Raw genomic sequence first — 27,066 nt, 5'->3', positions numbered from 1 at the left:
TTTTAAGGTAAGATGACCAACACTGCTGAGCAGTTCACTCCTTACCGCTATTCCAACATTGTTGTTTTTTTTTGGTGCTGTCATGCAACATACAATTATCTTACAAGTCTTCTATTGGCACAAGACACAGCCTTCAAGTGTAAAGTAGTTCACAAAATTCATTCTTTAATGCAGCTGATGCATTAAAAGAGTAGTGTAGTAGTGTAATCGATCCCTGGCTGACCATTCTCAGGTGTTTTGGTTCTGTCCCTGGCTTGTCACAATCTGGTCAGAAATTTCTACAGAACCTTTTTTGGCTTTGTTTGGTGCCCCCTTGCAACCACTTCCTTCTAGTCCCCAAAATTTTTGACTGGAGGCCAACATTGGGCTATCTATATATATATACACATATATACACACATATATAGGTAAATACATATATACACACACATATATGTATATACATATATACACACACAGACAGACAGATAGTTTAGTTCCCAAATTTTGGGTGACATTGGGCTATCCAAACCAACTATCTCTCTCTCTCTCTCTCTCTCTCTCTATATATATATATATATATATATATATATATATATATATATATATATATATATATATATATATATATATATATATATATATATATATATATATATATATATATATATATATATATATATATAGATATTTACACTTACCGTAGTTAAGTTTAATTTAATTCTATATCTTAATAAATAAATAGATACATAAATATGTGTATACAGGTAAAAGCCAGTAAATTAGAATATTTTGAAAAACTTGATTTATTTCAGTAATTGCATTCAAAAGGTGTAACTTGTACATTATATTTATTCATTGCACACAGACTGATGCATTGAAATGTTTATTTCATTTAATTTTGATGATTTGAAGTGGCAACAAATGAAAATCCAAAATTCTGTGTGTCACAAAATTAGAATATTACTTAAGGCTAATACAAAAAAGGGATTTTTAGAAATGTTGGCCAACTGAAAAGTATGAAAATGACAAATATGAGCATGTACAATACTCAATACTTGGTTGGAGCTCCTTTTGCCTCAATTACTGCGTTAATGCGGCGTGGCATGGAGTCGATGAGTTTCTGGCACTGCTCAGGTGTTATGAGAGCCCAGGTTGCTCTGATAGTGGCCTTCAACTCTTCTGCGTTTTTGGGTCTGGCATTCTGCATCTTCCTTTTCACAATACCCCACAGATTTTCTATGGGGCTAAGGTCAGGGGAGTTGGCGGGCCAATTTAGAACAGAAATACCATGGTCCGTAAACCAGGCACGGGTAGATTTTGCGCTGTGTGCAGGCGCCAAGTCCTGTTGGAACTTGAAATCTCCATCTCCATAGAGCAGGTCAGCAGCAGGAAGCATGAAGTGCTCTAAAACTTGCTGGTAGACGGCTGCGTTGACCCTGGATCTCAGGAAACAGAGTGGACCGACACCAGCAGATGACATGGCACCCCAAACCATCACTGATGGTGGAAACTTTACACTAGACTTCAGGCAACGTGGATCCTGTGCCTCTCCTGTCTTCCTCCAGACTCTGGGACCTCGATTTCCAAAGGAAATGCAAAATTTGCATGGTTGGGTGATGGTTTGGGGTGCCATGTCATCTGCTGGTGTCGGTCCACTCTGTTTCCTGAGATCCAGGGTCAACGCAGCCGTCTACCAGCAAGTTTTAGAGCACTTCATGCTTCCTGCTGCTGACCTGCTCTATGGAGATGGAGATTTCAAGTTCCAACAGGACTTGGCGCCTGCACACAGCGCAAAATCTACCCGTGCCTGGTTTACGGACCATGGTATTTCTGTTCTAAATTGGCCCACCAACTCCCCTGACCTTAGCCCCATAGAAAATCTGTGGGGTATTGTGAAAAGGAAGATGCAGAATGCCAGACCCAAAAACGCAGAAGAGTTGAAGGCCACTATCAGAGCAACCTGGGCTCTCATAACACCTGAGCAGTGCCAGAAACTCATCGACTCCATGCCACGCCGCATTAACGCAGTAATTGAGGCAAAAGGAGCTCCAACCAAGTATTGAGTATTGTACATGCTCATATTTGTCATTTTCATACTTTTCAGTTGGCCAACATTTCTAAAAATCCCTTTTTTGTATTAGCCTTAAGTAATATTCTAATTTTGTGACACACGGAATTTTGGATTTTCATTTGTTGCCACTTCAAATCATCAAAATTAAATGAAATAAACATTTGAATGCATCAGTCTGTGTGCAATGAATAAATATAATGTACAAGTTACACCTTTTGAATGCAATTACTGAAATAAATCAAGTTTTTCAAAATATTCTAATTTACTGGCTTTTACCTGTATATGTATATATATATATATATATATATATATATATATATATATATATACATACATACATACATACATACATATATATATATATATATATATATATATATATATAAACTTGGGACATCTCGTGGGCGAGATTGTAGGTGCTGGCGGGCTGGATCTGGCCCGCGGGCCATAGTTTGGGGACCCCTGTTCTCGAATCTTGCAAACAGTTCTTGACATTGTCACGATATTAGCCAGATGACCACCATCTCACAACAGGTGGATACAGGAGATTATCCCTCAATGGCTCCCCAATTACATTAGAAAATACCTGAAGAGTAATTATCTGTGTTGGCCCTGTGATGAGGTGGCGACTTGTCCAGGGTGTGCTTACCGCCCGAATGCAGCTGAGATAGGCTCCAGCACCCCCCGCGACCCCGAAGGGAATAAGCGGTAGAAAATGGATGGATGGATTATTATCTTGTATTTATTTATTATGAATTTACTTTGTTTTGCTCATTCTTTATATTTATTGACTTGCGTTGTGCGTCTTTTATACTACATTATCTGACTAAATGTGTCATTGTTAGTGCCCTCTTGTGTGTGGGGCAGGTTGGTGGGGAGGGAAAAAATTGGGTAAAATGTTATTATGGAAGCACTGTCATATTACACCGGTTTGTTGTGACCTGTGAAGTAACTTCCAATAAAAATAGTTCTTTTAAGTAAGGCGGTCAAAAGTAATGAGTTAACCCATGTAATTAATCCAGAAACATTATCGCATTAATCATGTGTATTTGGAGTTTAATCACGGAATACATTTTGAGCATACATTCTCCTTTACCTTACCCGTGGCTGGTTACCTGAAAGGAGTGTTATAAGGTCAGTGATCAGGTCAATGCGTACGTCGGTAAAAAATAAAGAGTGTGGAGACTCCAACTGGTGTGCTCACTGGCCAATTTCACTTCAAAACAAACCTTGACTGGACTTTAGATAAAACGGTTAGCAAGTTTTGAGCAAATAAATCATGTTCATTCATTCATTTTTTTAAATCCTTTTTAACATTCCGACAATAAAATGACATGTGTGTCCAAATATATTGGGGTCTCTTTTATATTAATTTAAATTATTAAAGTAAATAACCTGTGATTAATCATGAGTCATGCAAACTCAAAAGTGTGATTAATCTGATTTTAAAAATGTATCATTTGACAGTGCTAATTTGCTTTGCAGTTTAGGTACCGGTAAACACATGTCCCAAATATAATGACAGTATGTACAGTATTTGAGTTTTAAAGAAATACATACACAAGGACATAGTATGTGTGTACACCTCTTGTTTCCCTTTTACCTCCAGGTTTTCACTGTCTGCCCCTTCTTTGGCTTTCTGGGTGGCGGAGGGGGGTCCAAATGTGGCCGTCAGGATCCGGGAACTACGCAAGCAATAAACACAAAGCGTAACAGAGAAACAGGTGAGGCAAAGCTTGGCCTGGGTTATCCTGGCCGTCAGCGCGCGGCTCTAATCCATAAAAATCAGAATACGCAAGCGCTTTGTGTCAGTGTGTGAAAGAAAAATAATCTCAAAGCAGCATTCACCACCCAGAGAGCATTAGATGAGCAGCAGCTGCCAATCGAATCGCATCATCCAACATCCAAGTGCTGACCTGTCCAGTGTGGAGTCATCTGAAAGTCCTTGGCCGTCTCTCTTGCTGCCTGGCTCCAGGCCTCCTTGAATGTCACTGAAGTTCTCATACTTGAGCGCCTGCACCAGCTGCAGCAGATACATCAGCAGGTCCTACAAAACATGTCCAATGAATGCAAACACTTTTCTTCTTCTTCTGCTGCTGCTGCTGCTGCTTTCCTCCGTATTTACCTCGTCATCTGCCTGTTGTAGCCGTGCCACAGCGTAGCGTCGCACTGTCGGGTTAGTAAACTGCGAGGACAGCAGCTCCAGCGAGTCTTCTACATCCATTGGCCTCCACTTGCCCAGCAGCTCCAGTGCCTGCTTGGCCTCCTGAGGCAAGTCCCAGTTGACACACTTGAGGAACTTTGTCAGAGCCTGCAGCCACAAGAAACGTAAATAATGCACGCACACAACAGAAGAAGAGTGCGGGCGCTGCCAACCTTTTCCTGCATGGTGAGGTAATATCTGAACTTCCACACCAGGTCCTGCTCCTCTGAACTCAGAAGTTTGGTGGGAGGGTAGCTCACAATGATCTGTGGACACAGAGACACACACACACACACACGTCAGATGCGCAAGGTGTGCCTAATCATTAGACCGGATTAATAAACATAAAAAAACAGTCTCTGACGTTGAGCTGGTCACGCGTCGCAGCGTTGGGCTTCAGGTCGTGATCGGAGGGTCCACTGCGGAGGCTGCGGGCCAGTTTGTGATGCTTGCTCTCCACCAGGTTCTCCTGTGGAAAAAGACGTCTTCAAATATACTAATTCCGTACAATACAAAGAAATATCTGTGTGTGTTGCTTACCATCCCCATCTGTGGGTCAGGAACTTTAACAATTTCACAGCTGGTAGACAAGGGTGCTGCATCATCTACATCCTGAAATAAACAATCCTTTAATCTGCCTCTTTGGTGTACGCTTGCAGTCAGAAGTGTACGTACACTCATCATGGGAATAATTGACATACCAATTTCAGCCCTATTATTTATTTGAATTTAGTTTTTTCAAATCAAGAGTTGGACGCACAAATATTAATGTATTTAGAATGTTCTCTCATTTACCGGTACACATACAGGTTCATATATATCAGACCTGGGCAAACTAAGGCCCGGGGGCCACATGCGGCCCATTGAGCTTTTCAATCTGGCCCGCCGGACATTCCCAAATCATTTTTTTAGATCTTTAAGATGGAAAGTGTAGCTGCCATTATGATGTGCAGTGATGTTTTCTAATGTTTCTAGAGCCTGAAATGTGGGTGTCAGGGACAGACGTGGAAGGAGATTTTTACAACAAAGTTCTGCAATAAAAGTGATATTATATCAGATTGTAGGTGGGGTTTTTTACTCTTCACGTTCATATTTTGCCGTGTTTGTTGCATTTTCGTTGTGTTTCGCTTGATTGTAAATAATGTAGATCGAGAAGGGGTGTGAGAAGTAAAAGAGGATCGACGTTCATATGTTGTCAATATTCAGTGTTTTATGCTTCTTAGTTAATATTGTAAATCCCACATTCTTTATTTTCATGTGCATTCTTGGTGTCTCATTCAGTAGAAAATGTAAAATCCCATCCCGTTTTTTAAGGCGGTCTGTCATAACATTTTTAGCATTCAATCAGACATTATTATGAGGTTTTGTATTAGTGTTAGGACCCAAACACACATACTGTATAGCACATTTTCACAGCTTAGGTGTGTGTGTGTGTGTGCATATTTATATATACCTGTATATATACACAGTATATATACATAGATAGATAGATAGATAGATATACCGGCCCCCAGACATGTTTTTTTCTCTAAATGTGGCCCCTGAGTCAAAATAAATGCCCAGGCCTGATATATATGGTACACAGGTTGTTGCCGGACAGAAGCGGGCAGAAGGAGATAATTACATGAAAATCTTCTTTTCCTCTCCATGTTTGTGGACGCAGCGAGTGCCGCCCCAGTGTGTCATAAATCACCCCACTAATGTCACTTAGCAAGTTTTGCCTTGACCAAATGCTTTTTGTAGCCCTCAACAAGCTTCTGGAAAAAAATCGGCTGGCATAATTAACCACTCTTCTTTGGAGGGTTGGTAGATTTCATTTAACCTCCTCGGACCTGCGTCCACATATATTTGGGCATCCCATTTTTAGTTCTGTAGACCACAATACAAAAATTTTCTCCACGAGGCCCTGGTTTCCACTTACGAGTACATTTTCCTGCCAATTAGTGGTGGAGGAAGAGTTTCCCACATCACATGTTACATTCCGGATGGCTGAAAACACAGCCTCAAGTTCAAATGGCAACTTCCAACTTTTTTTGTGTTTACACTCATTGGGTTGCAAAGAGCCTAAACAGCCATAATTAAAACATGCATGGCATACAAGCGTTTGGGTCTTAGGAGGCCACGGGTTTCTTCTGTTTATTTGGGATCTATGCGTCCAAACAGTAACTACCAACTGCAGTCTATTGTGATCACTAACAAAAAAGGTAAGAGAGCTTGGTCATTTGCAAAGGTTAAATTAAAAGACATTCGGGAGCCCTCAGCACCACTTATTATATCAGATGTATGTGACTGCTTGTGTATATTTGAGTTTGTATGTATATTTGTAATCCTGTATAAACTTGAACTAAAATTCAAAATAAGAATTCTAAATTGTGCACTCAATTCTTGTTTTGAAAAATGACTGAAGATGGGTTGGGTGTGACAGACCTTTAACCCGTGAGTTTTGTTTATCCTGTTTTAAATTTAAAATATTAACGTTGTTTTTCTAATAAGTCATCTGTTCTATGTATGTATGTATGGGTGGGGAATCTTTGGGAACCTTACGATTCAGGAGCTACGATTCCATTAAAAATCGATTATTGATGCATCTTTAATTTATGTATATTGATGCAGTTTTACATTTCTTGTCCTTTCACTAAATAAGCGTAAATTATCACTTGCAACTTAAAAAAAATGAAAATTCATTTGGAATAATAAACAGTTAAATTAATTCCCATATGTATTAAATTAATGAATATGTGTGCAAAACTGGACCATAAGTGCCCGATAGTAAAGAAGCTTGTCGGATGTCTCAGTGAGTTGGCTCACTGCAGTCAGCCAAATTTTACAACTGCATTACTTTATTTACAATAAATGAATCAAATATCAATTATTGACGTTTACTAATCGAGTCTATAATCGTCCATGTCCGAATTGCGTTGCATCTAAAAATCGATTATTTCTCCCACCTCTAGTAGCATGTATTACAGTATATATATATTTATGTACAGATGAAACTCCAAAAATGTTAATATCGTGCAATGTTAATTTATTCCAGAAAATAGATTTAAAGGGTGAAACTAATATATGACACAGGCTCATAACATGCAACTCAAGATATTTGAAGTCTTCTTTTGATATAATTTTGGTGATTTGATGAAAACCTCAAATTGAAAATATGAGAAAATTGGGGGTTCTCAAAAACTGCAAGTTATGATCATTAAAATTGTAACACATTAAGGCTTAACATATCTCACATTGCATGTAATGAGTTAATATCATGTATTATTTTCACATTTGAACTTGAACTGCTGACATAAATGGGCTTTTGCACAATATTCCATTTTCTGGAGTTCCCCACTTTTATAAATCTATACAGTACAGTATACTTTATATACCGGTAGCGACTGTTGGTCTTTCCAGAAGGATAAGCATATTTTCAGCTAATCTCTGGAAAAGAAAAAAAGAAAAAAAGACTACAGTCTCCGATAACAGGTAAAAGTTATAAAGATGCTAAATTTTACAAAGAAAATGTCACCTAAAAGATTGTAAAATTCTCCATATCAACAAGAACAATGGAATTAAACTTGAAAAATGCTCTGGCAGTAATTTATACTACAAGATTGCTGATTCGCTCATTTTTCCATCAGCCCAAAAGGGATTCAGCGTCGGACAGATCATCCAATCATCATGCGGAAGTTCAGCGTCCAGGCCAGCCGAGGCCCAACCCACTTTACATACACTTCCAGAGACGCTTGGCGTCCGTGTGCGGGACAAAGCCGAGCATTTATCCAACAAGTGTCTAGTTTGGCTGCAGTGGAACAACCCACTGTGTGCTCCCCCAATGAAGCCAATGAACGCTCAGCTTCAACACTGTTTAATGCACGGTGACGCTACCACAATCAATGATGAGAAAGTCGCGTCAGCTGACACCAAAAGAGCTGATTGTGAACAAAAGTTGAACAAATTCTAGCGAATATTTGGTTAATGAAATGTAAACACTTAAGTACATGTCTGACCACTTTTTTTTTTGTTGTAAATTTTAGGGGAAGCTTAAATCAATCACCACTGGTTTATATTAGGATGTAATGATTACTGGTACAACAATAAACAGCAGTACAATTTGGTTAGCATTATTGTTTCAAGTTTTAATCATCGCTAAACCGTGCTTGATGACCACATGTTGAAAAACTTAAGTGATTCTGTTCATTTTCTCGAGAAGCAGCTGGCTCCTCCGTTGCTAGCTAAATGCTACTTTTAATAAAAGACACATTAACATGTCTATGAATGTTCTCATTCATCCAGGTTATTGTCATCTCAGGGCATTCATTCGATCTCAACTACCCGGTACACTGTTTGGTTTGTCTTAGAAGAGGTTTCGCCTCTCATCAAAGTAGGGTTCATCAGTTCATGCTCATAGACTTGGGATTGGTCAGATCTTGTCTTAGACTTAGATTGGTCAGATCTAGTCTATGTCTAACTTTGAGCATGAACTGATGAAGTCTACTTGGATGAGAAGCAAAACGCCTTTGAAGACAAACCAAACAGTCCAGTTGCGATCAATTAAATGCCCTGAGAAGACGCATAAACGTTTTAAAAATAAGACTTTGTTAAAAGATTTCAGTGTTTATTTAAGTATTTTGTGAGCACATTCAACAATATCTTGATAATAATGATAACCGTGATGATTTTGGTCACAATAACTGAGATAAAAAATGTCTATATCATTAGATCCTGTATATACTGTATATGTATGTATGGTAGATGTATGATTGCATGCAGGGATGTCCGATAATATCGGCCTGCCGATATTATCGGCCGATAAATGCGTTAAAATGTAATATAGGAAATTATCGGTATCGTTTTTTTTTATTATTGGTATTGTTTTTTGTTGTTGTTTTTTGATTAAATCAACATAAAAAACAGTGCACCAACCCAAAAAAACTCCCTCCCCCATTCACACTCATTCACACAAAAGGGTTGTTTCTTTCTGTTATTAATATTCTGGTTCCTACATTATATATCAATACAGTCTGCAAGGGATACAGTCCGTAAGCACACATGGTTGTGTGTGCTGCTGGTCCACTAATAGTACTAAATTTAACAGTTAATTTGACAAATTTTCATTAATTACTAGTTTCTATGTAACTGTTTTTATATTGTTTCACTTTCTTTTTTATTCAAGAAAATGTTTTTAATTTATTTATCTTTTTTTTTTTTAATAAGTACCTTATCTTCACCATACCTGGTTGTTCAAATTAGGCATAATAATGTGTTAATTCCACGACTGCATATATCGGTTGATATCAGTATCGGTTGATATCGGTATCGGTAATTAAAGAGTTGGACAATATCGGAATATCGGATATCGGCAAAAAGCCATTATCGGACATCCCTAATTGCATGTATACATAAGCACAATCAAAACTCATTAAAATATAGATAAGAAGTTCGTATTATCATTACAACCTGTAAGAGGAACAAAAAAGTGCCCAAATTTAAAAAGACATTCAAAACCATGAAGAGCACACATCAACTTCTGACTGCAGCTGTATTTACTCAAAACGAAAAGACTGAGGGCTCACTTTTTCATAGTAGACAATGCTGTACTCTTTTTCATTTGTTTTAACTCGAGGGAACTCCACCATGAGGTACATGAAGTTGGAGCTGCGCTTCTCACTCTAGCAAAAAACAAAGAAAAAAATGTAAAATGTTTTATATAATTTTTTAATTGACCTGTGACGATTCTAACCTCATTGATCATCTCGATCTCTCTGAAGGTTAAGCGGTCCAGCCAGTCCACCTTCACCATGTGACCCTGCCGATGGGCCTTGGTCAGCTGTGTGGAGACGAGACCACTGAGGTGAGGCGGCAAGACATCCACAAAACAAAGGCAGCGTAGGAAAACGCACACATTACGTTAGTGTCTGTCTCTACTTGTTTGCACACGCTCGACCCTGAACAGACATTCTTTCTTTCCACATGGATGTGATTACTGGTTAGTCAAATCAGTCACAATGCTTTTTAGCAGGGGTGTCCAAAGTGGGACCTGTAGCTCCTTTTATAAAGATATAGATTAAACAAGAGGTTGTAAAATGGGGGGGGAAGCAAAAAGACGAAAGGTAGTGAAAAAAAGGTAAATTTGTTGATGTTAATAATAAGCAGCATAGTCGTCTATACAGTGGAATCCGCTTAAGTCTTTTCCTATTTCTGTGGACAACTCATCAAGTCATAGTCTACTGTTGTGTTCTTATTATTATTGAAAAAACCTAGCTGAGGTCAAAGTCGACTTAAATGACCTATCGCATTTGTTGACATGAAATTTGAGACGAGATGGGATTATTTTGATGAAAAATGTTGCATTCATGTGTTGTGAATTTCCCAAATGGGCACACAGCGACTCCCTGTTCAGTGCAAAATAAGCTTGAAAATAATAGCTTGGTAGTATCTACCTGAGAGATACTGCACAAAACCAGGGGAAGGGATTAAGCTGGGACATTTTGGTTATACTGAATGAATTTAGCAACATTTATTCATCCGAGCTCAGCAAACGGTAATCCTTTCATAGTTCTTTTTATTGATTTCACATTCACATTAACAACAAATTCAAACCCTCTTCATCCCCTACTCCTGCTGTCACTTAAAACAAAAACAAAAAACAAAAGTAAGAGTACAAAAGTACCCAGAGTAAAAAAAAAATTTTTTAAAGTTCAATACAAGGCACTTGAGACAAAGTAATTGAAAACTGACACACACTGTAGAAGCAGCATGACAAGGCCTGAAACGTCAGCAGTCATATTTAGGTAACATGTCTAGGGCTCTTCCTGCACTTGTGTAGAGGATTGGTCAAAAAAAGTCATAAAAGGTCTCCACACTTTAAAAAACTGGTTTTCAGAGCCCCGTAATGTATATCTTATTTTCTCGAGCTTCAGGTTTGCTAGCACGTCCCTTATCCAGTGGGAGACTGGGGGTAGAACAGCCTCCTTCCACTTCAACAATATCAGGCGGCGTGCGAGGAGGGTGGTAAAGGCAACTATTTTGTGACCCCCTACAGGTAGTTCCATCCCTTCAGGAATGATTCAAAATACAGATATTAAAGGGTTTGGATCGATTTTAATTGTTAAGACCGTGGAGAGTGCTTCGAAGATGGATTTCTAGTACCCCTTTAGCTTCGGACAAAGCCAAAACATGAAACACAGCAAACGGTAATCCAAGAAAGCACAAACAAGGCTTATCCAAGCCGTGATTTCTCATTATCCTATCTCCTACTTTTGTGCAATTCCCCTCTGGATTCTACTACAGCCGCGGACAATATGCATCTCTTCTTCTCTCTTGGTCTAGATCCAACTAGCAGGCAATCGACACTGCCCTCTATGGCCTAACCCCTTAATTATAGCTCAGAAACATACACAATATGCGACTATATCATATAAAGAAAATAATACAAATCCTTAAGATCGTTCCGACCCCTTCTGTCCCTGGCAAAAGTTGCTGATAAATGACCAAGCAATAGGAAGCTTTGGCTATGTCGACAACAGTTTATGTTGACGTCAGTCAGTCAGTCAGTCCGAGGATTCCACTGCATATAATAACTTCATCGCATATCCACGTTGGATTTTTTTTAGCCTGTTTACAAAACTTTTAAAATATCATAATGGTCGTTTAGTTTTTTGGTAAACAGCCCTCAATTGAAAAAGTTGGGACAACCCTGCTTTGTACTGTGGGTACCCAAATGGTGTGTGTATCTTCTTCATGCACACGCGCTAATAAAGTCCACGAGAGGGCTTCAGCAGCGATTCCCTCTGCATTGCAGACTCACACCAGGATCAAAACGTATGTGTAAACACTAACATCTGGCACAAAGATGAGGCAGCAGCTTATTTTTCAATGTGGTGCCAATGACTTTTGCTTGTACTCACATCACTGAGTACCTGCAGGTCAGGGCCCTGGGAACAGACGAGGCTTTAGTGCCGCATGTTTATTGTAACCTATTTTATTATCATTATTTATCATCACACCCCAGAACCTGTCTGTCTGTGATTGGGTCGCCCAACAAAATACCTTGGCCAGTCTTCCCATCTGGTCCTCTGTCAGACTGCTGTTGGTGCGTCCAGGTGTGCTGGTGCCCTCTGCACCATCGCCCTCCACACCGGGCCAAACCTTCAGGTCGTGCATGCCTTGTCGGAACATTCTGAAGAGACACAAGAGTAGTGGCGTTACGAAATATTAAGACTGCACACCTGGTTAACATGTACAGTAATTTAGGGCTGCAAGATTAATAGACATTGAATTATTATCAAGGTTTAATTATTGCGATAAATAACCGCACGAGGCTGAGGTTTTTTGTTTTCCTTCGCTATCACCGGCATTTGAGTGACAGAATGTTGGCCAATCAGAATTGTTGAGCCTCGCATTTGTTCGCCTCTCGCGTCAAACAGGGACAAAGAGGTCCCAATTTTCACAGTTCAGTCCTTCACAATCTTTGTCTCGGTGGGTGGAGAGCGGGGCGCCAGCTTTACACACACAGGAAGCGCAGACAAAGAGGTGAGAAGTGCCGCAAAGTAACAACATTTTGGAAAAATAAGATTACAAAGCCAAATGTCCCGTTGTGGGAATATTTCAGCTTCAAATCAGACAGGCAAAATAAACGCATCATCACGGACGAACTAGCGAGAATGATTGTGATCACGTGATGGCAATAAACCAAAAGACAACGTCTGAAATAGTTTTTCATCTAAGCCAAAATGCACTTTAAAATGTTCAATATTTATTTAAGCTCAATTTTTTTTGACAGAAATGAGACCATTTTATTTTTGTTTATTTATTTTACCTTCCAACTAAAATACAATGGTAAACAGTTATACAGTATAGGCCAAAAGTATGGACACACCTTCTCATTCAATTATTTTTTTTTATTTTCATGACTATTTACGTTGTAGATTGTCACTGAAGGCATCAAAACTATGAATGAACCCATGTGGAGTTATGTACTTAACAAAAAAATGTGAAATAACAGAAAACATGTTTTATATTCTAGTTCAAAATAGCCACCCTTTGCTCTGATTACTTTTTCGCACACTCTTGGCATTCTCTTGATGAGCTTCAAGAGGTAGTCCCCTGAAATGGTTTTCACTTCACAGGTGAAGTGCCAAGAGTGTGCAAAGCAGTAACAAATGTAATGTAACAATGTAAATAGCCATGAAAATAAAGAAAATGCATTGAATGAGGAGAAAGTGTGTCCAAAGTTTTGGCCTGTACTGTACATAAATGAGAAATAAAGGTTTATATCCTTTTAAATTGGTGACTTGCATTTAGGGCTGGGCAATAAATCGAGTTTGTAAGATATATCGATATATTTTTGAACAAGATATGAATTAAGAAAATATCGTAATTTCGATATAATTTATTTCACGTTAAAATGACCAAATATCGCTTATTTGTTGTGTTCCTTGTGCTCCCCCGCTCCCCCTAATGGGCTACTAAACCCCTCCCCTTCCTCCTTCCAAGACGTGCTTGCATGTATAAGAACATCCATGATTGGTTGGTTGTTTACTATGATGAGTTACGATTGGTTGAGATTGGGCCTATCAGAGGTCATGGAACTCGGAAGTGAAATCACAACAGACATCCCAAATGACGACGAGAAAAGGGAATTTTCAAGCGGGTGATTTTTTTATTTTTTTATTTTTTAAGTATTGGAAGATGGCAGAGGGATTATCTTCCTTAGATGTTTCTTTTAGCGATGTAGACGACGTCCAGGAAACCCACAATGCGTCTACCTGGCCACATTTGGACAAATGTATGCCTCTGGATAAAACATTCATTTGAGTTGTTTACCATGTAAGCCCAAATCAAAACTGTTCTCCAGTTGCCAAGCCGGGCATATTTCGCAGGGGAAATGCTGCCAAAAATGTATGGCGAAGTGAGGAAGATCATAGATAGACCATTTTATTCATGTTATGTAATTCCGTGCTACTTAAACCGTTTCTTTTATCGCTGTTAATACCCATCTTGACTAACTGGGTTAATAAAAGTGTCACTGACTGTTTACAGTACAATTGTCATTCAGTTCAATTTCACTGAATCTCGCTCAGAAATGAATATCTTTATATGTATACTTTCACCGGAAAATATATCGATATACATATTGAATATCGAGTTTAAGTAAAAATATATCGCAATATACTTTTTCGTCCATATCTCCCAACCCTACTTGCATTGTTAATATATATTATGATTAGAGATGTCCGATAATGGCTTTTTTGCCGATATCCGATATTCCGATATTGTCCAACTCTTAATTACCGATTCCGATATCAACCAATACCGATACATACAGTTGTGGGATTAACACATTATTATGCCTAATTTTGTTATGATGCCCCGCTGGATGCATTAAACAATGTAACAAGGCTTTCCAAAATAAATCAACTAAAGTTATGGGAAAAAAATGCCAACATGGCACTGCCATATTTATTGTGCATCTTAAAAGTGCATCTTTTTTTTTAACATGCCTCAAAACAGCAGCTTGGAATTTGGGACATGCTCTCCCTGAGAGAGCATGAGGAGGTTGAGGTGGGCGGGGTTGAGGTGTGTGTGTGTGGGGGGGTTGTGGGGGGTTAGGGGATAACGGGGGGTGTATATTGTAGCGTCCCGGAAGAGTTAGTGCTGCAAGGGGTTCTGGGTATTTGTTCTGTTGTGTTTATGTTGTGTTACGGTGCGGATGTTCTCCCGAAATGTGTTTGTCATTCTTGTTTGGTGTGGGTTCACAGTGTGGCGCATATTTGTAACAGTGTTAAAGTTGTTTGTACGGCCACCCTCAGTGTGACCTGTATGGCTATTGACCAAGTATACTTTGCATTCACTTGAGTGTGTGAAAAGACGTAGAAATTATGATTGGGCCGGCATGCAAAGGCAGTGCCTTCAACATTTATTGGCGCTCTGTACTTCTTCCTACGTCCGTGTACCACTCCGTACAGCGGCGTTTTAAAAAGTCATAAATTTTACTTTTTGAAACCGATACTGATAATTTCCGATATTACATTTTAAAGCATTTATCGGCCGAAAATATCGGCAGTCCGATGTTATCGGACATCTCTAATTATGATTACACTCAGTTATAATCACTGTTTAGTTTGTATCTATTTATTCAGTTTAAGAGCATGATGTAGACAAAAGCCTTTTTTTTGGAAGTAAATTATTATATATTATTTTAATGTGTGGCACCTTCAGACAAGAATAGGGTGATTGACAGCCTGAAAGTAACATGTCTTCCTTCCCTTGTTATTTTCGCAGTTTAATGCTTTTTTAGTCATAAAATGTAAAAATCGCAATCACTTTTATGGACAAAAAATAAATCGTAATTTTCTCAAAATCGTGCAGCCCTACAGTAATTGCACGCTCACCCATATTTGCCAAAAAGTGTGACGGTGGTACCGCCAACAGGTACGGCCTTCCCAGGCCCGAAGCTGTCCCACACAGTGAGGGCCACCTGTGCACCTTGTGGGAGGTCCGGGTACTTGACCGGCAGCCGCAACCACTCATTCCAGCTGTAAAGCACCACAAAAACCCAAGTTATCGTTCATGGTAAGATGCTCCTATAGGTAACACATTTGGGGAACCCACTTCCAGCGAGTACTAAAGGCTTTGTAGCAGGTACGGACGGGCAGGGCCAGAGGTTTGCCCTCAGCGAACACCTGGCAGGTGACGTAGAGGTCTGAGCAGTTCTCCTGGTAGAGGCCGGAGAATCGCAGCATGGGGTCTTCCAGGAGGGCTTTGTAGCTCTTCTGCTCTCGTTTACCTTCTAAACTTCCTCTAAAGGGGAAGTAGACAGGAAGTGAGACAGGAACCATTCTTTTTTGTTTTTAGCAGCACAAGTGGAACAAAAAAAACACGCTTTTCAGCCTTATCTTTACACATTTTTTGAACCATAAAGCATTAGACATGTCATTCAAAATAGCATCACGTGACTGAAAGAGCAAGCCTTTCTTTTAAAAAAATAACAGGCGATATTCATAGAGTGAATAAGCACATAAATTTACATTTTGAGTTGAACGTTGATGTCCAAATCGCAACTGTAAACATAATTAAACTTATCCGTGTCCATGTTTGCCTTGATTTCGACCAAAAAAATAAAAAAAATGCTCGGTCTGGTAAAGACCTGGTGAGCCGCTGGTTTACAAAAAGGCCTCCGCTCGGAACATAGCGACGACTAATTTACAAAGACATTTATGCTGCGACACATAAATGACTGTACACGATTCAAACCATTACTTTAAAATAGTGTACGGAAGGCTAATAAATCATTTTTAGCTCCGTTTATGAGCCATGATTTGATGTTCTTGCTAGCTGCAAAACAAACCAACATAGACCGAGATATGCTGTCACAGACCAAAGTAGTCGATAACCAATGCAGCTACTTGGAGAAAAGTAGGCAAGAATGATGATCGATGACTCTCGGGTAGATTACAACACCCTGACAAAAGCTTAAACAGGAAGTGGTGTAAATGGATTTTTTAAAAGTACTTTATTTACAAGCAAACGTTTTCAAAATGACAATGCAAAATTGCAGTACAAAAATGCATTAAAATAAAATTCAAATAAGCAAGAACTACAATATATCTGTAATAACCAAGAAACGGGAGGAAAACGAACCAACCAAACGTCTTTTTAAGAAAAGAGATTGACAAAACGAGTAAATCATTTAAGCATTTTTGTTTTGTAATATTGAGAGAAACAGTGTAAAAATGGAATAAAGCGAACTGAATTTAAATGTAAACGTTTAAATTGAATAAATGAATCCCACATCGGATTTGTTTCTACAAATAAAGCAGGGGTGTCAAACTCATTTGAGCTCAGGGGCCACATGGAGGAAAATCTATTCCCAAGTGGACCAAAATGGTAAAATCATGGCATTAAAAATAAAAAATAAAGCCAGCTTCAGATTGTTGTCTTTGTCTTACTTTGGCCAAAAATAGAACAAACACATTCTGAAAATATTACAATAAAAATGTCGAAAAAAATACAGGCAGCGGTAAAGTTCAGATCCATGAAGGAAAAAAGAAAGTGAATGAATGTTTATAACTGAATACATTTACATATGCATAAACTTTTTTTTATTTTTTTTTAATGAGTTAAGCAATGTTTATGTCAGCCTTTTTCCAAAACACAATATAGAATGTGAGATACAACAGGACAATGCATACATTTATCATTTGTTTTCAAAACGGTCACAAAAAAGTGGGACCCCAAAAATTTACTCTGGGACCCCATTTTTATGACTTTTGAATATTCCTTGCGACAACACTGATGGAATATTGGTGCGTGCAAAAGAGCAGCAGGCGGCTGTGGCCTGCGGGCTGGTTCTAATACTAATGAAATTATGATATCATCCCGGGGGCCATAGATAATTCATTCGCGGGCCGGATCTGGCCAGTGGGCCTTGACTTTGACACCCCGTTATAAAGTGATGAGATTCTTAAACAAAATCATGCTAAATTATGTTAATGCTAATTCAAATCATCACAACAGTCCCAGAGGAATGTTAAAAAAAGTAACTGGTTGTAATGAAGAAGACAGGAAAAAGCTGTGGAATAATATTTGTGCCTAAAATGGCCCTTATAAATAATAAAGCGGTGCAGCAGGTGTGTGTGTGTGTGTGTGTGACACACTGGAAAGGTTCTATCAACAAAATGACGTCAACAAAAAAAGGGGGTGATGTCATCATGGGGATCCAAACTGCTTTGGCAGAACCTACGGAGGAACCTTCTGCCATGCAAATACATATACAAACCCCAAAACCAGTGAAGTTGGCACGTTGTGTAAATCGTAAATAAAAACAGAATACAATGATTTGCAAATCCTTTTCAACCTATATTCAATTGATTAGACTGCAAAGACAAGATACTTAACGTTCTAACTGGAAAACGTTGTTATTTTTGCAAATCTTGCAAAGCTCATTTGGAATTTGATGCCTGCAACATGTTTCAAAAAAGCTGTCACAAGTGGCAAAAAAGACTGACAAAGTTGAGGAAGGCTCATCAAACACTTATTTGGAACATCCCACAGGTGAATAGACTAATTGGGAGCAGGTGGGTGCCATGATTGGGTATAAAAGCAGCTTCCATGAAATGCTCAGTCATTCACAAACAAGGATGGGGCGAGGGTCACCACTTTGTCAACAAATGCGTGAGCAAATTGTCGAAAAGTTTAAGAACATTTCTCAACGAGCTATTGCAAGGAATTTAGGGATTTCACCATCTACGGTCTATAATATCATCAAAAGGTTCAGAGAATTTGGAGAAATCACTGCACGTAAGCGATGATATTACGGAACTTCGATCCCTCAGGCGGTACTGCATCAAAAAGCGACACCGGTGTGTAAAGGATGTCACCACATGGGCTCAGGAACACTTCAGAAAACTACTGTCAGTAACTACAGTTGGTCGCTATATCTGTAAGTGCAAGTTAAAACTCTACTATGCAAGGTGAAAACCATTTGTCAACAACACCCAGAAACCCAGAAAAATCCCTTCCCCCTCTGTTGCGAGTTGTTGTGATTACATGTATCAAGTTTATGTGTGCCATGCTATGTGAGTTTTTTTCCTCGGACTCAGTCTGGACCCCTCCTGAGGGTCCAGCCTTAGACTGATATTTTTTTTACTCTTCCCCCTTTCCCAATGTCACCTTTTTCCCACCTTTTTAAGGAGCGCCGTAAGTGGCTGATCCGTTGGCGGTCCCGTCTTGTCCCCTTGTAACGTATGTCTGCTCTTAGTGGGACTGTGCTGAAAATGAAATTTCAGTTCTTATGTGTCTTGTACATGTTAAAGAATGGACAACAATAAAGCATCTTGAATCTTGAAACGCCGCCGGCTTTGTTGGGCCCGAGCTCATCTAAGATGGACTGATGCAAAGTGGAAAAGTGTTCTGTGGTCTGACGAGTCTACATTTTAAATTGTTTTTGGAAACTGTGGACTTTGTGACCTCCGGGGAAAAGAGGAAAAGAACCATCCGGATTGTTATAGGCACAAAGTTGAAAAGCCAGCATCTGTGATGGTATGGGGGTGTATTAGTGCCCAAGGCATGGGTAACTTACACATCTGTAATGCTGAAAAGTACATACATGTTTTTGAGCAACATATCCAAGCAACGTTATCATGGGCGCCGCTGCTTATTTCAGCAAGACAATGCCAAGCCACGTGTTACATAAGCATGTCTTCATAGTAAAAGAGTGCGGGTACTAGACTGGCCTGCCTGTAGTCCAGCCCTGTCTCCCATTGAAAATGCATGGCGCAATATGAAGCCTAAAATACCACAACTGTTGAACAACTTAAGCTGTACATCAAGCAAGAATGGGAAAGAATTCCACCTGAAAAGCTTCAAAAATTAGTCTCCTCAGTTCCCAAACGTTTACTGAGTGTTGTTAAAAATGCCCCTGTGCCAACTTTTTTGCAATGTGTTGCTGCCATTAAATTCAAAGTTAATGATTATTTGCACAAAAGAATATATAAGTTTCTCAGTTTGAACATTAAATATATTGTGTTTGCAGTCTATTCAATTGAATATAAGTTGAATAGGATTTGCAAATCATTGTATTCTGTTTTAATTTATGAATTACACAACGTGCCAACTTCACTGGTTTTGGGTTTTGTATTTGCCCACCAGTGCAGGATGTCATGCAGGCCTTTTGTGGATGATCGATTGATAGCAACCTAGATTAAAAAGATCACAGTGAGGCATTCATGTGCAGGCTGAATGAACAATTTATTTTCCCTGCTCTTGGTCACGACGTGCATGTGTCAACGTTTCTATCGCCTTGGTGGTTCTGGCCCACTGATCTGATCCGGGATGCCAAGACCCCCCTAGTAAGGGGGTGGGACGGGTGAAACATCTGGGCGTATAAATGGGTCTGCAAAAGGGAAAAGGGTAAACAGAAGTTGAGGACGATGGAGCTTGTTCGATTTAACTTTGTGCTGAAAGCGGCCGGGTGTCTGATTCTCCTGTGGACAAGTGGTTGTGTTGCAGCCCCCATGGAGTGTCACTTCAACTCGAAAGGTGAAGTAGCCTGTGTATTCTTTTAGAGCGGTGATTCTCAAACTGTGGCGTGCGTATCACTAGGCTTTGTCTGGTGGTCCACTAAAGAATTTGTTTAATTAATTAAGTACAGTGTTTTATTGTCCTATATAGATCGTTCAGACTGTTTGTAACGTTAGACTGGCCAAAATACACTTGTTAAATAAAACCTCTGCTATGTTTTTAATGATTACTTGGGCCTACTACACTACCGTATTTCAATGTGTTTCACGTATGGTGGTACTTGGTGTTTTAGAGACATAAATGCTTGACTTTCATTTCCATTCCTTTTAGCGCTGTGTGTGTTTGAGGGGCGACAGTACGCGCCGGGCGAAACGTGGATGGACACCTGCACGCAGTGCACCTGTCTGCAGCCAATGGGCGTCGGCTGCTGTGCCACGTGAGTGCACACACCTGCTCATAAAAGCGTCATAAACACACAAGTCATTCGAATGGTCACCAGGGTACAACGGCCGGTGGACTTCCCCGCGTGGTGTGAGGTGCGAGTGGAGCCAGTCACCTGCAAAGTGACCCTTGTCCTCGCCACTGACAGGCGCCTTCCTTGCCTGCCGGGTGAGGACATGAGGGACCCCAGTCATGGATCACAAAACCAGCTGGCGGAATAGCACCAGCGTCTAATGGGCCTCTATGCCCATCACGTTACAATATCCAGTAATAGACAATGAAGTAAATGTTAGTGTAACAGAATGATACATGCATTTTTTTAACAATGAGCAATTTGATACTGGTTTATCATTACATTAAAAAGCCTCTTTGAGAAAATAGCAATAATATATTTTATTTTTTTCCCGCTGTTTTTTTCACTTATGTCAAGTGCTAATGTTTAATCAGCATGTATTTATATACAAAGTTCATCTTGACGAGGAAATTGTGTGTTCAATTGGGATTTTGAATGAAAAAAGATGAATAAACATACACATATACTGTTTGTACTTATTAGTCTGTCAGCGTCTTCATCTTCATTTTAATGAACATGAAATCAAGTAAAAGTCTAAAAACATGGCAATGTGCATTATAAGGGATATGTTATGGTGTCAAAAGTGCCATTTTCTGGCCTTGAAAGGTGGAAGTCAAATGTTGATGCTGTTGCTTCCTGTGAACTGCGACTCGTAGGATGCCAGGGCTGGGTTGGTGGGCAAGATCTTGATGGGCAGGTCCCAGCTGAAGGTATCTACTTCCACGTGCTCCGCCCCGGTCCACACCGTCACTTTTGACTCGTTCCGAAGCACAGTGGGCATCTCGACGGGCTCCCGCGCCGTAACGAATTCAAAGTGCAGGCGCCACCTCAGGGTAACTGTTGCAAAAATATTAGCATTCACTTCACTGGGATGTCACTTGGGAAGTGTAAGCGGGGACTGACCTATATCTGTGCTGAAACCCGGCGTGACGTTAAGGGGAGCATGGAGGGAGAAGTGGCTGGATGCCGTGTGCAGGCAAGACTCCAGATGACGACCGTGCCCCGTCACACTGAGAGCCTGGCCAGGACGCCTCTGGTACTCCTGTTTTATCTCTTCCTCACTTTGGAGGCTCACTGAATACTGACAAAAAGAGAAACATGAATACTTTATGCAGCGATACACCTAACAAGCACTGCACACTACCTGCAAGCAGGGAATGTCCCCCTCGGAGAAGTTAAATGTGCCGATGATGTCCTCTCCTAATCTGTAAACAGTCTTGAAGATGCAGAACTTTGCCACTTTTCCTCGAACATTAGTGATATTAAACATGTCTGGAGAACAAGCATACTATTAGCACTTCTAATTTCATGCTGAACAAGCAGAGATGGTGACCCACGTGGGCAGCGTCTAGATGTGGAGACCATGAGCATGTCTAGTGCTCTCTCCAACGGCCGAGCATCCCTCCGACTTGCTTCCTCTTCCTCCAGGAAGGGGTTTGATGGAGAAACTTCATCGTCCTGAGCGAATGAGGGTTCTGGCATGCCTACACATTAACATTATTATAAAACACTGGACAAAGATCCCACATTTTAGCTTCAATATATTTATAAAGGGAAACTACATATTGATGAACATTTAACATGTAAATATGTATGAGTCTAATTTCCATGTCTAGTCCCTCAGCAGGTTAATGGTAAAATTAAGGACAAAAATATTTGGAACACAGATAATAACTATTGAAATACAAACGTTAGGCCACACAGGATGTCCAATGCATTATATACACTACATAAATACATATACACAGTGTTGGCACTAGGAACTTTCAAAATGGGGTCCCAGAGACCCCATCAAGTCATAAAAATGGGGTCCCACAGTAAATTTTTGGGGTCCCACTTTTTTGTAACCGTTTTTTAAAAAAAACATATAAATGTATGCATTATCCGGTTGTATCTCACATTCTACATTGTGTTTTGGAGAAAGGTTGTCATAAACGTTACTTAATTCATTTAAAAAATAATACAAAAGAAAACAAATATTTATGCATATGTAAATGTATTCAGTTATAAACATTCATTCACTTTCTTCTTTCCTTCATGGATCTAAACTTTACCGCTGACTGTATTTTTCTCTATATTTTCATTTAATAAGTTGTAGGTGTTTTTATTTCAGTATAAAAGTGTAAAACGTTTTTTTGCTTCAATCATGAAATTATGATAAATGTGTGCCAATTGTATGACAAATTTAATTGATTAGTCTCACCTGTATGTAGATCATAAGTCGTTTGAAAACTGCCACATCTACACTTTCATGGCAGATAATGCCAACAAACTTAGAATTTTGCAAGTTAGTTTCAATGTCATTTAATACAGTGGCACTCAATGCCTCTGGCATTTCATCTCTGGCTTGGTGATGGCCATAAGCTGTGTGTTCCCCTTTAAGTATTTCAATATGTGAGGTGAGTGAGGTGTGTAAGTGAGTGGGTAAGTTAGGAGATATATGAATTATATGAATATGTTGGGTCCGAAGTATAGGAGAGGTAGCGCTAGCATGTTCAGGAGTGTTAATAGCATGGTGGATGTCCGGTTGGTTTTGTGGAAAACATAAATAAAGAGTTGTAACTAATCAATGGTCTCGTCATTACGACCAAAGAGCTGAACTGTAGGGAGCCACTGCCGGGTAAAGTGGAGGGTATTACCCCCGACAATACATCGGCCTTGGAGGGAACGTCTCCCCTGCGCTCCTCGACCACGGCCTGGGAGCCGACAAGCAGGAAAGGTGTAACATGATGTTTTTTGGTGTCTGGTGAGGCTGGATCATTGAAAATCAGTGCACCCGGTAGTAAAGGTGTTCTTTTTCTTAGCCCGTTTACATGGCGTGCAAAACATCTTTCTATCTTCATAAGTGAGCCATTTGCTGAAAAGTGGTTTTTGAGCCACTTTTCTTTGAAGCTTCGCTTCTCGAGTTCATTGCTCGACATGACGAAAACAATAACCCGCGGGAGTCCTAATACCGGAAATGCAGTATTTGTGATTGATGAAACTAATAGGATAGGCAAATATAAGCTTTGGCTTCAGCCTATTCCTTTTTCGGTCATTCTTTTTCTTTTCTTTTCTTTTTGTGTGTAAATGTGTATGATTGTTAAATATGTATAATCTGTACTGTTAAACTGGCCACACAAAATGGTTAATGGTTGATGGTTGATTATATGACCAAAATAAACGTATTTCATTAATTCATTCAAACGTTCGGCGAATCAAAATGGAAGAAATGGTACCGGAAAGTTCATTACTTTTAAAACACAATAAACAGGGACGGAAATTTGACTCGGCAAATATAAACAAAACAAAACACCGGCGGAAAGCGAAAATCGATAAAAAAACAAGTAAATCGGAGTTTTGACCCGGAGAAGGCAGGGTCGGTTAAAAAAAAAAATCTGCGTCCGGAAATGCGCGTCCTTTCTGATTTCAATGCGTAAAAAGACACAAAAAGTGCGTTAACGCCAACAGTGTATTCACCGAAATATATAACATCCAAATGGTCTCACCCTGCAGAACCAGAACTCTAAAGGGAACTCTGAGGAGTTTAATGGGAGAGTTAACCCTCTGACAGCCGATGGTGAGTTTGTAGACGTACTTCACCGCCTGGCCCCGGAAGCTGGGAGGGCCATCGATTGGAACTACCTCACTATATGAATCTGAAACGTAAATAATAAGCATGTTGGCAGTAATGTATCACTTATAACCCAATGTAAACATACATGTTTTGCTCTCTCCTGGATCCAGACACAGGTCACAGAATAAGATTTTGGGTGGTGTGTCCAGAACACACTGCCCTCTCTCGCCTAGTCAAGACAAGTTAGATATTGTTAGTGTTATGCATGATATCTTTATTCCATTTATGACATTACTGACCTCTGCTTGGAATGAGTACTGTGTCACTTTCAGCCTGAACATCCTGCTTGTTTCCCTGGCTTGGAAGGCTCACCCTGTTCTCACTGGCGTGGAACTGGCAGTGAATCTGGGCACTTGCCCACGCCAACATCTCACTAGGACACAGTCAACAAACCTTAACCAAAATTGGCCCGCCGTGTAATTCCACTTGGCCCTTGAGGCGATATCAAATTAACACTAGAGCTGGCCCGCCGATTAAATACAGCGGCAGTGCCGCGGTAACACCGCATTCATCGCTAATTCTTATACTTGCCAACCCTCCTGGGAGACTCCCGAGTTTCAGTGCCCCTCCCGAAAATCGTCACTTCCGCTTTTCACCCGGTCCAACGAATGCTGGCCCAGTCACATATGTGCGGCTTCTGCACGCACACACGTGAATGCAACGCATACTTGACCAACAGCGATACAGGTTTCACTGAGGGTGCCCGTATAAACAACTTTAACACTGTTAGAAATATACGCCACACTGTGAATCCACACCAAACAAGAATGACAAACACATTTCGGGGGAACATCCGCACCGTAACACAACATAAACACAACAAAACAAATACCCAGAATCCCATGCAGCCCTAACTCTTCCGAGCTGTAATATACACCCCCGCTTCCACCAAACCCCGCCCACCTCAACCGACGCACGGAGGGGGGTGGGGGGGTGTATATTGCAGACCGGAAGAGTTAGGGCTGCATGGGATTCTGGGTATTTGTTTTGTTGTGTTTATGTTGTGTTACGGTGCGGATGTTCTCCCGAAATGTGTTTGTCATTCTTGTTTGGTGTGGATTCACAGTGTGGCGCATATTTGTAACAGTGTTAAAGTTATTTCTACGGGCACCCTCAGTGTAACCTGTATCGCTGTTGGTCAAGTATGAATTGCATTCACGTTTGTGTGCGTACAGAAGCCGCACATATATTGTGTCTGGGCCGGCACGTTGTAAGAATGAATAAAAAGCAGACGTGACGACAGCTTGTAGAGGACGTTAAACGCAGTGCCTTTAAGGCACGCCCTCAAGACTGTGGTCCGGGTGGACTACGAGATATTATGACTGATGAACAACTTTGTTCGATAATGAAGGTTGCCTCAGCTCAAAGCCTGAGCCTCGACATTAATGAACTAGCATCCAAGAAAAGATGCCAGGTATCTGGCTTAAGCATATTAGATTAGAGCAGTGTGTTGCAAACTGAGCAGTTTAAAGTCCTTAATGGTTAATTTATTCATTGTGATTTTATTTTCTAATTTATTAGCCTGTGGAAAAAGTTAATGTTGATATTTACCTCAGAAGGCTGCAAATAGAAAAGAGGCATTCAATTTTTATTTAAATTGTATTTGATATGCCATTGATATTTTTTAATTATTATTATTATTATTTGAAACTCGATTTTGCATGTCACTATAAAGTTATATAAGCCTTGCTTGTTCAATATTCAATGCAAAACTTGTTTGGGTCCCTATTAAAAGGTTAATTTGTTCAACCTTGGCCCGCAGCTTTGTTCAGTTTTAAATTTTGGCCCACTCTGTATTTGAGTTTGACACCCCTGAAATACTGTGTACTGTACCTGCTTGCAGAGGTAGAGAAGTGTGACATAGGATTCCTGAAGGTAATGAGACACTCCATTAGTTCCCCGGCCAGAAAGACGGGGCCCCGCGCCATGGAGGCCACCACCTCGATCATCTGGAAGTGAAAAACAGAAAAAAAAATGACAACAATTAACTTGGAGGATAAAATGCAACATAATACAAACAGTTAGTTGCTATATGCTACTGATGCTGTGCACAAACTAAGCCATTCTGAAATTGCTACGTAGTCAATTAGAACATTAACACACACCGTGTTCCCAAATAGTCTACAAAGATTCTCCTTTTTACTTTAAAAACCGACGTTCAATCCACTTATTTGAACGCAGCAACGTGCAAAATGGCCTTATTTTCTTCCGGGCCTAGCATAGCTCATCTACTTAGCTACTGTAAACAAAAGTCTGCCTGCGTGGGACGACCAAAACAAAACCGTGGAAAAAATAAATAGCCACAAATATCAACTAATACAAGCGTTCTTGACAAAATAAAGATATTAAAGGTTAGAGTAGTGTATCGACTCCAAATTAAACACTTTTAATTCGATTTAAAAAAAGAAAAAGCAATATCGAGATTTGCAGCGCTACTTTTTGGTTGGCCAGCAAGTAAATGTCACGTGGCAGATCTGGAACACGCCACCGGCGAACAGTAGCTATGGTAACCAATATCATTTATTATCAGTATTTACAAAAATAGCATTTAACTTGATTGGTGCAATACATTAAAGTATACATTGATATATTTCCTAAAGTCTCTTGCTCTCAGACAACGATAACCAGTATAGAGATAAAAGAATCTCCCCCCTTTGTTTTAGTCA

General features: G+C 39.9%; 3 protein-coding genes across 4 annotated transcripts in view; 1 reads left to right on the top strand and 2 right to left on the bottom strand.

Annotated features, from left to right (window-relative positions):
* Positions 1-16,615, bottom strand: part of pik3c3 (phosphatidylinositol 3-kinase, catalytic subunit type 3) — a 30,436-nt gene extending 13,821 nt beyond the window's left edge. Inside the window, exons 1-12 of the mRNA XM_061961026.1 lie at positions 16,277-16,615; positions 15,861-16,049; positions 15,641-15,784; positions 12,297-12,426; positions 9,988-10,074; positions 9,821-9,916; positions 4,797-4,868; positions 4,621-4,725; positions 4,430-4,522; positions 4,179-4,364; positions 3,970-4,100; positions 3,657-3,738 (exon numbers count right to left, since the gene is read on the bottom strand). Coding sequence (XP_061817010.1) covers positions 3,657-3,738; positions 3,970-4,100; positions 4,179-4,364; positions 4,430-4,522; positions 4,621-4,725; positions 4,797-4,868; positions 9,821-9,916; positions 9,988-10,074; positions 12,297-12,426; positions 15,641-15,784; positions 15,861-16,049; positions 16,277-16,341 — 1,380 coding nt within the window. The 5' untranslated portion in view covers positions 16,342-16,615. The remainder of the gene's footprint in view (positions 1-3,656; positions 3,739-3,969; positions 4,101-4,178; positions 4,365-4,429; positions 4,523-4,620; positions 4,726-4,796; positions 4,869-9,820; positions 9,917-9,987; positions 10,075-12,296; positions 12,427-15,640; positions 15,785-15,860; positions 16,050-16,276) is intronic.
* A 3,408-nt stretch (positions 16,616-20,023) lies between these two features.
* Positions 20,024-21,206, top strand: msmp1 (microseminoprotein, prostate associated 1). The gene is made up of 3 exons (XM_061961029.2): positions 20,024-20,288; positions 20,601-20,706; positions 20,770-21,206. The coding sequence occupies exons 1-3, from the start codon at positions 20,180-20,182 to the stop codon at positions 20,930-20,932; spliced, it is 378 nt and encodes a 125-aa protein (XP_061817013.1). The 5' UTR covers positions 20,024-20,179; the 3' UTR covers positions 20,933-21,206.
* Positions 21,207-21,274: 68 nt separating this feature from the next.
* Positions 21,275-26,849, bottom strand: rgp1 (GP1 homolog, RAB6A GEF complex partner 1). 2 transcript variants are annotated; one of them, XM_061961027.2, is made up of 9 exons: positions 26,506-26,849; positions 26,234-26,349; positions 24,640-24,773; positions 24,486-24,569; positions 24,273-24,422; positions 22,122-22,268; positions 21,929-22,056; positions 21,688-21,865; positions 21,275-21,621 (listed from the first exon to the last, which is right to left on the bottom strand). In XM_061961027.2, exons 2-9 carry the CDS (start codon positions 26,347-26,349, stop codon positions 21,398-21,400), a joined length of 1,161 nt encoding a protein of 386 aa, XP_061817011.1. In that variant the 5' UTR covers positions 26,506-26,849; the 3' UTR covers positions 21,275-21,397. The 2 variants fall into 2 exon arrangements, with proteins under 2 accessions (XP_061817011.1, XP_061817012.1); XM_061961028.2 differs by having other exon boundaries at positions 26,544-26,849.
* Positions 26,850-27,066: the final 217 nt, after the last annotated feature.

The sequence above is a fragment of the Nerophis lumbriciformis genome, linkage group LG05 (genome assembly GCF_033978685.3).
Source record: "Nerophis lumbriciformis linkage group LG05, RoL_Nlum_v2.1, whole genome shotgun sequence".
NCBI lineage: Eukaryota > Metazoa > Chordata > Actinopteri > Syngnathiformes > Syngnathidae > Nerophis > Nerophis lumbriciformis.
The sequence above is the reverse complement of the archived record's forward strand: the minus strand, read 5'-3'. Positions and strand labels throughout refer to the sequence as shown.

Excerpts from the sequence above, each read along its gene's own strand:
- rgp1 (XM_061961027.2), bottom strand. The coding sequence starts at position 26,349 with ATGATCGAGGTGGTGGCCTCCATGGCGCGGGGCCCCGTCTTTCTGGCC. Across the intron at positions 24,774-26,233 it reads TTCTCTACCTCTGCAAGCAG|TGAGATGTTGGCGTGGGCAA; the intron begins GTACAGTACACA and ends ACTGTGTCCTAG. Across the intron at positions 24,423-24,485 it reads TCCAGGAGAGAGCAAAACAT|ATTCATATAGTGAGGTAGTT; the intron begins GTATGTTTACAT and ends TTTACGTTTCAG.
- msmp1 (XM_061961029.2), top strand. The coding sequence starts at position 20,180 with ATGGAGCTTGTTCGATTTAACTTTGTGCTGAAAGCGGCCGGGTGTCTG. Across the intron at positions 20,289-20,600 it reads GTGTCACTTCAACTCGAAAG|CGCTGTGTGTGTTTGAGGGG; the intron begins GTGAAGTAGCCT and ends CATTCCTTTTAG. Across the intron at positions 20,707-20,769 it reads GGCGTCGGCTGCTGTGCCAC|GGTACAACGGCCGGTGGACT; the intron begins GTGAGTGCACAC and ends AATGGTCACCAG.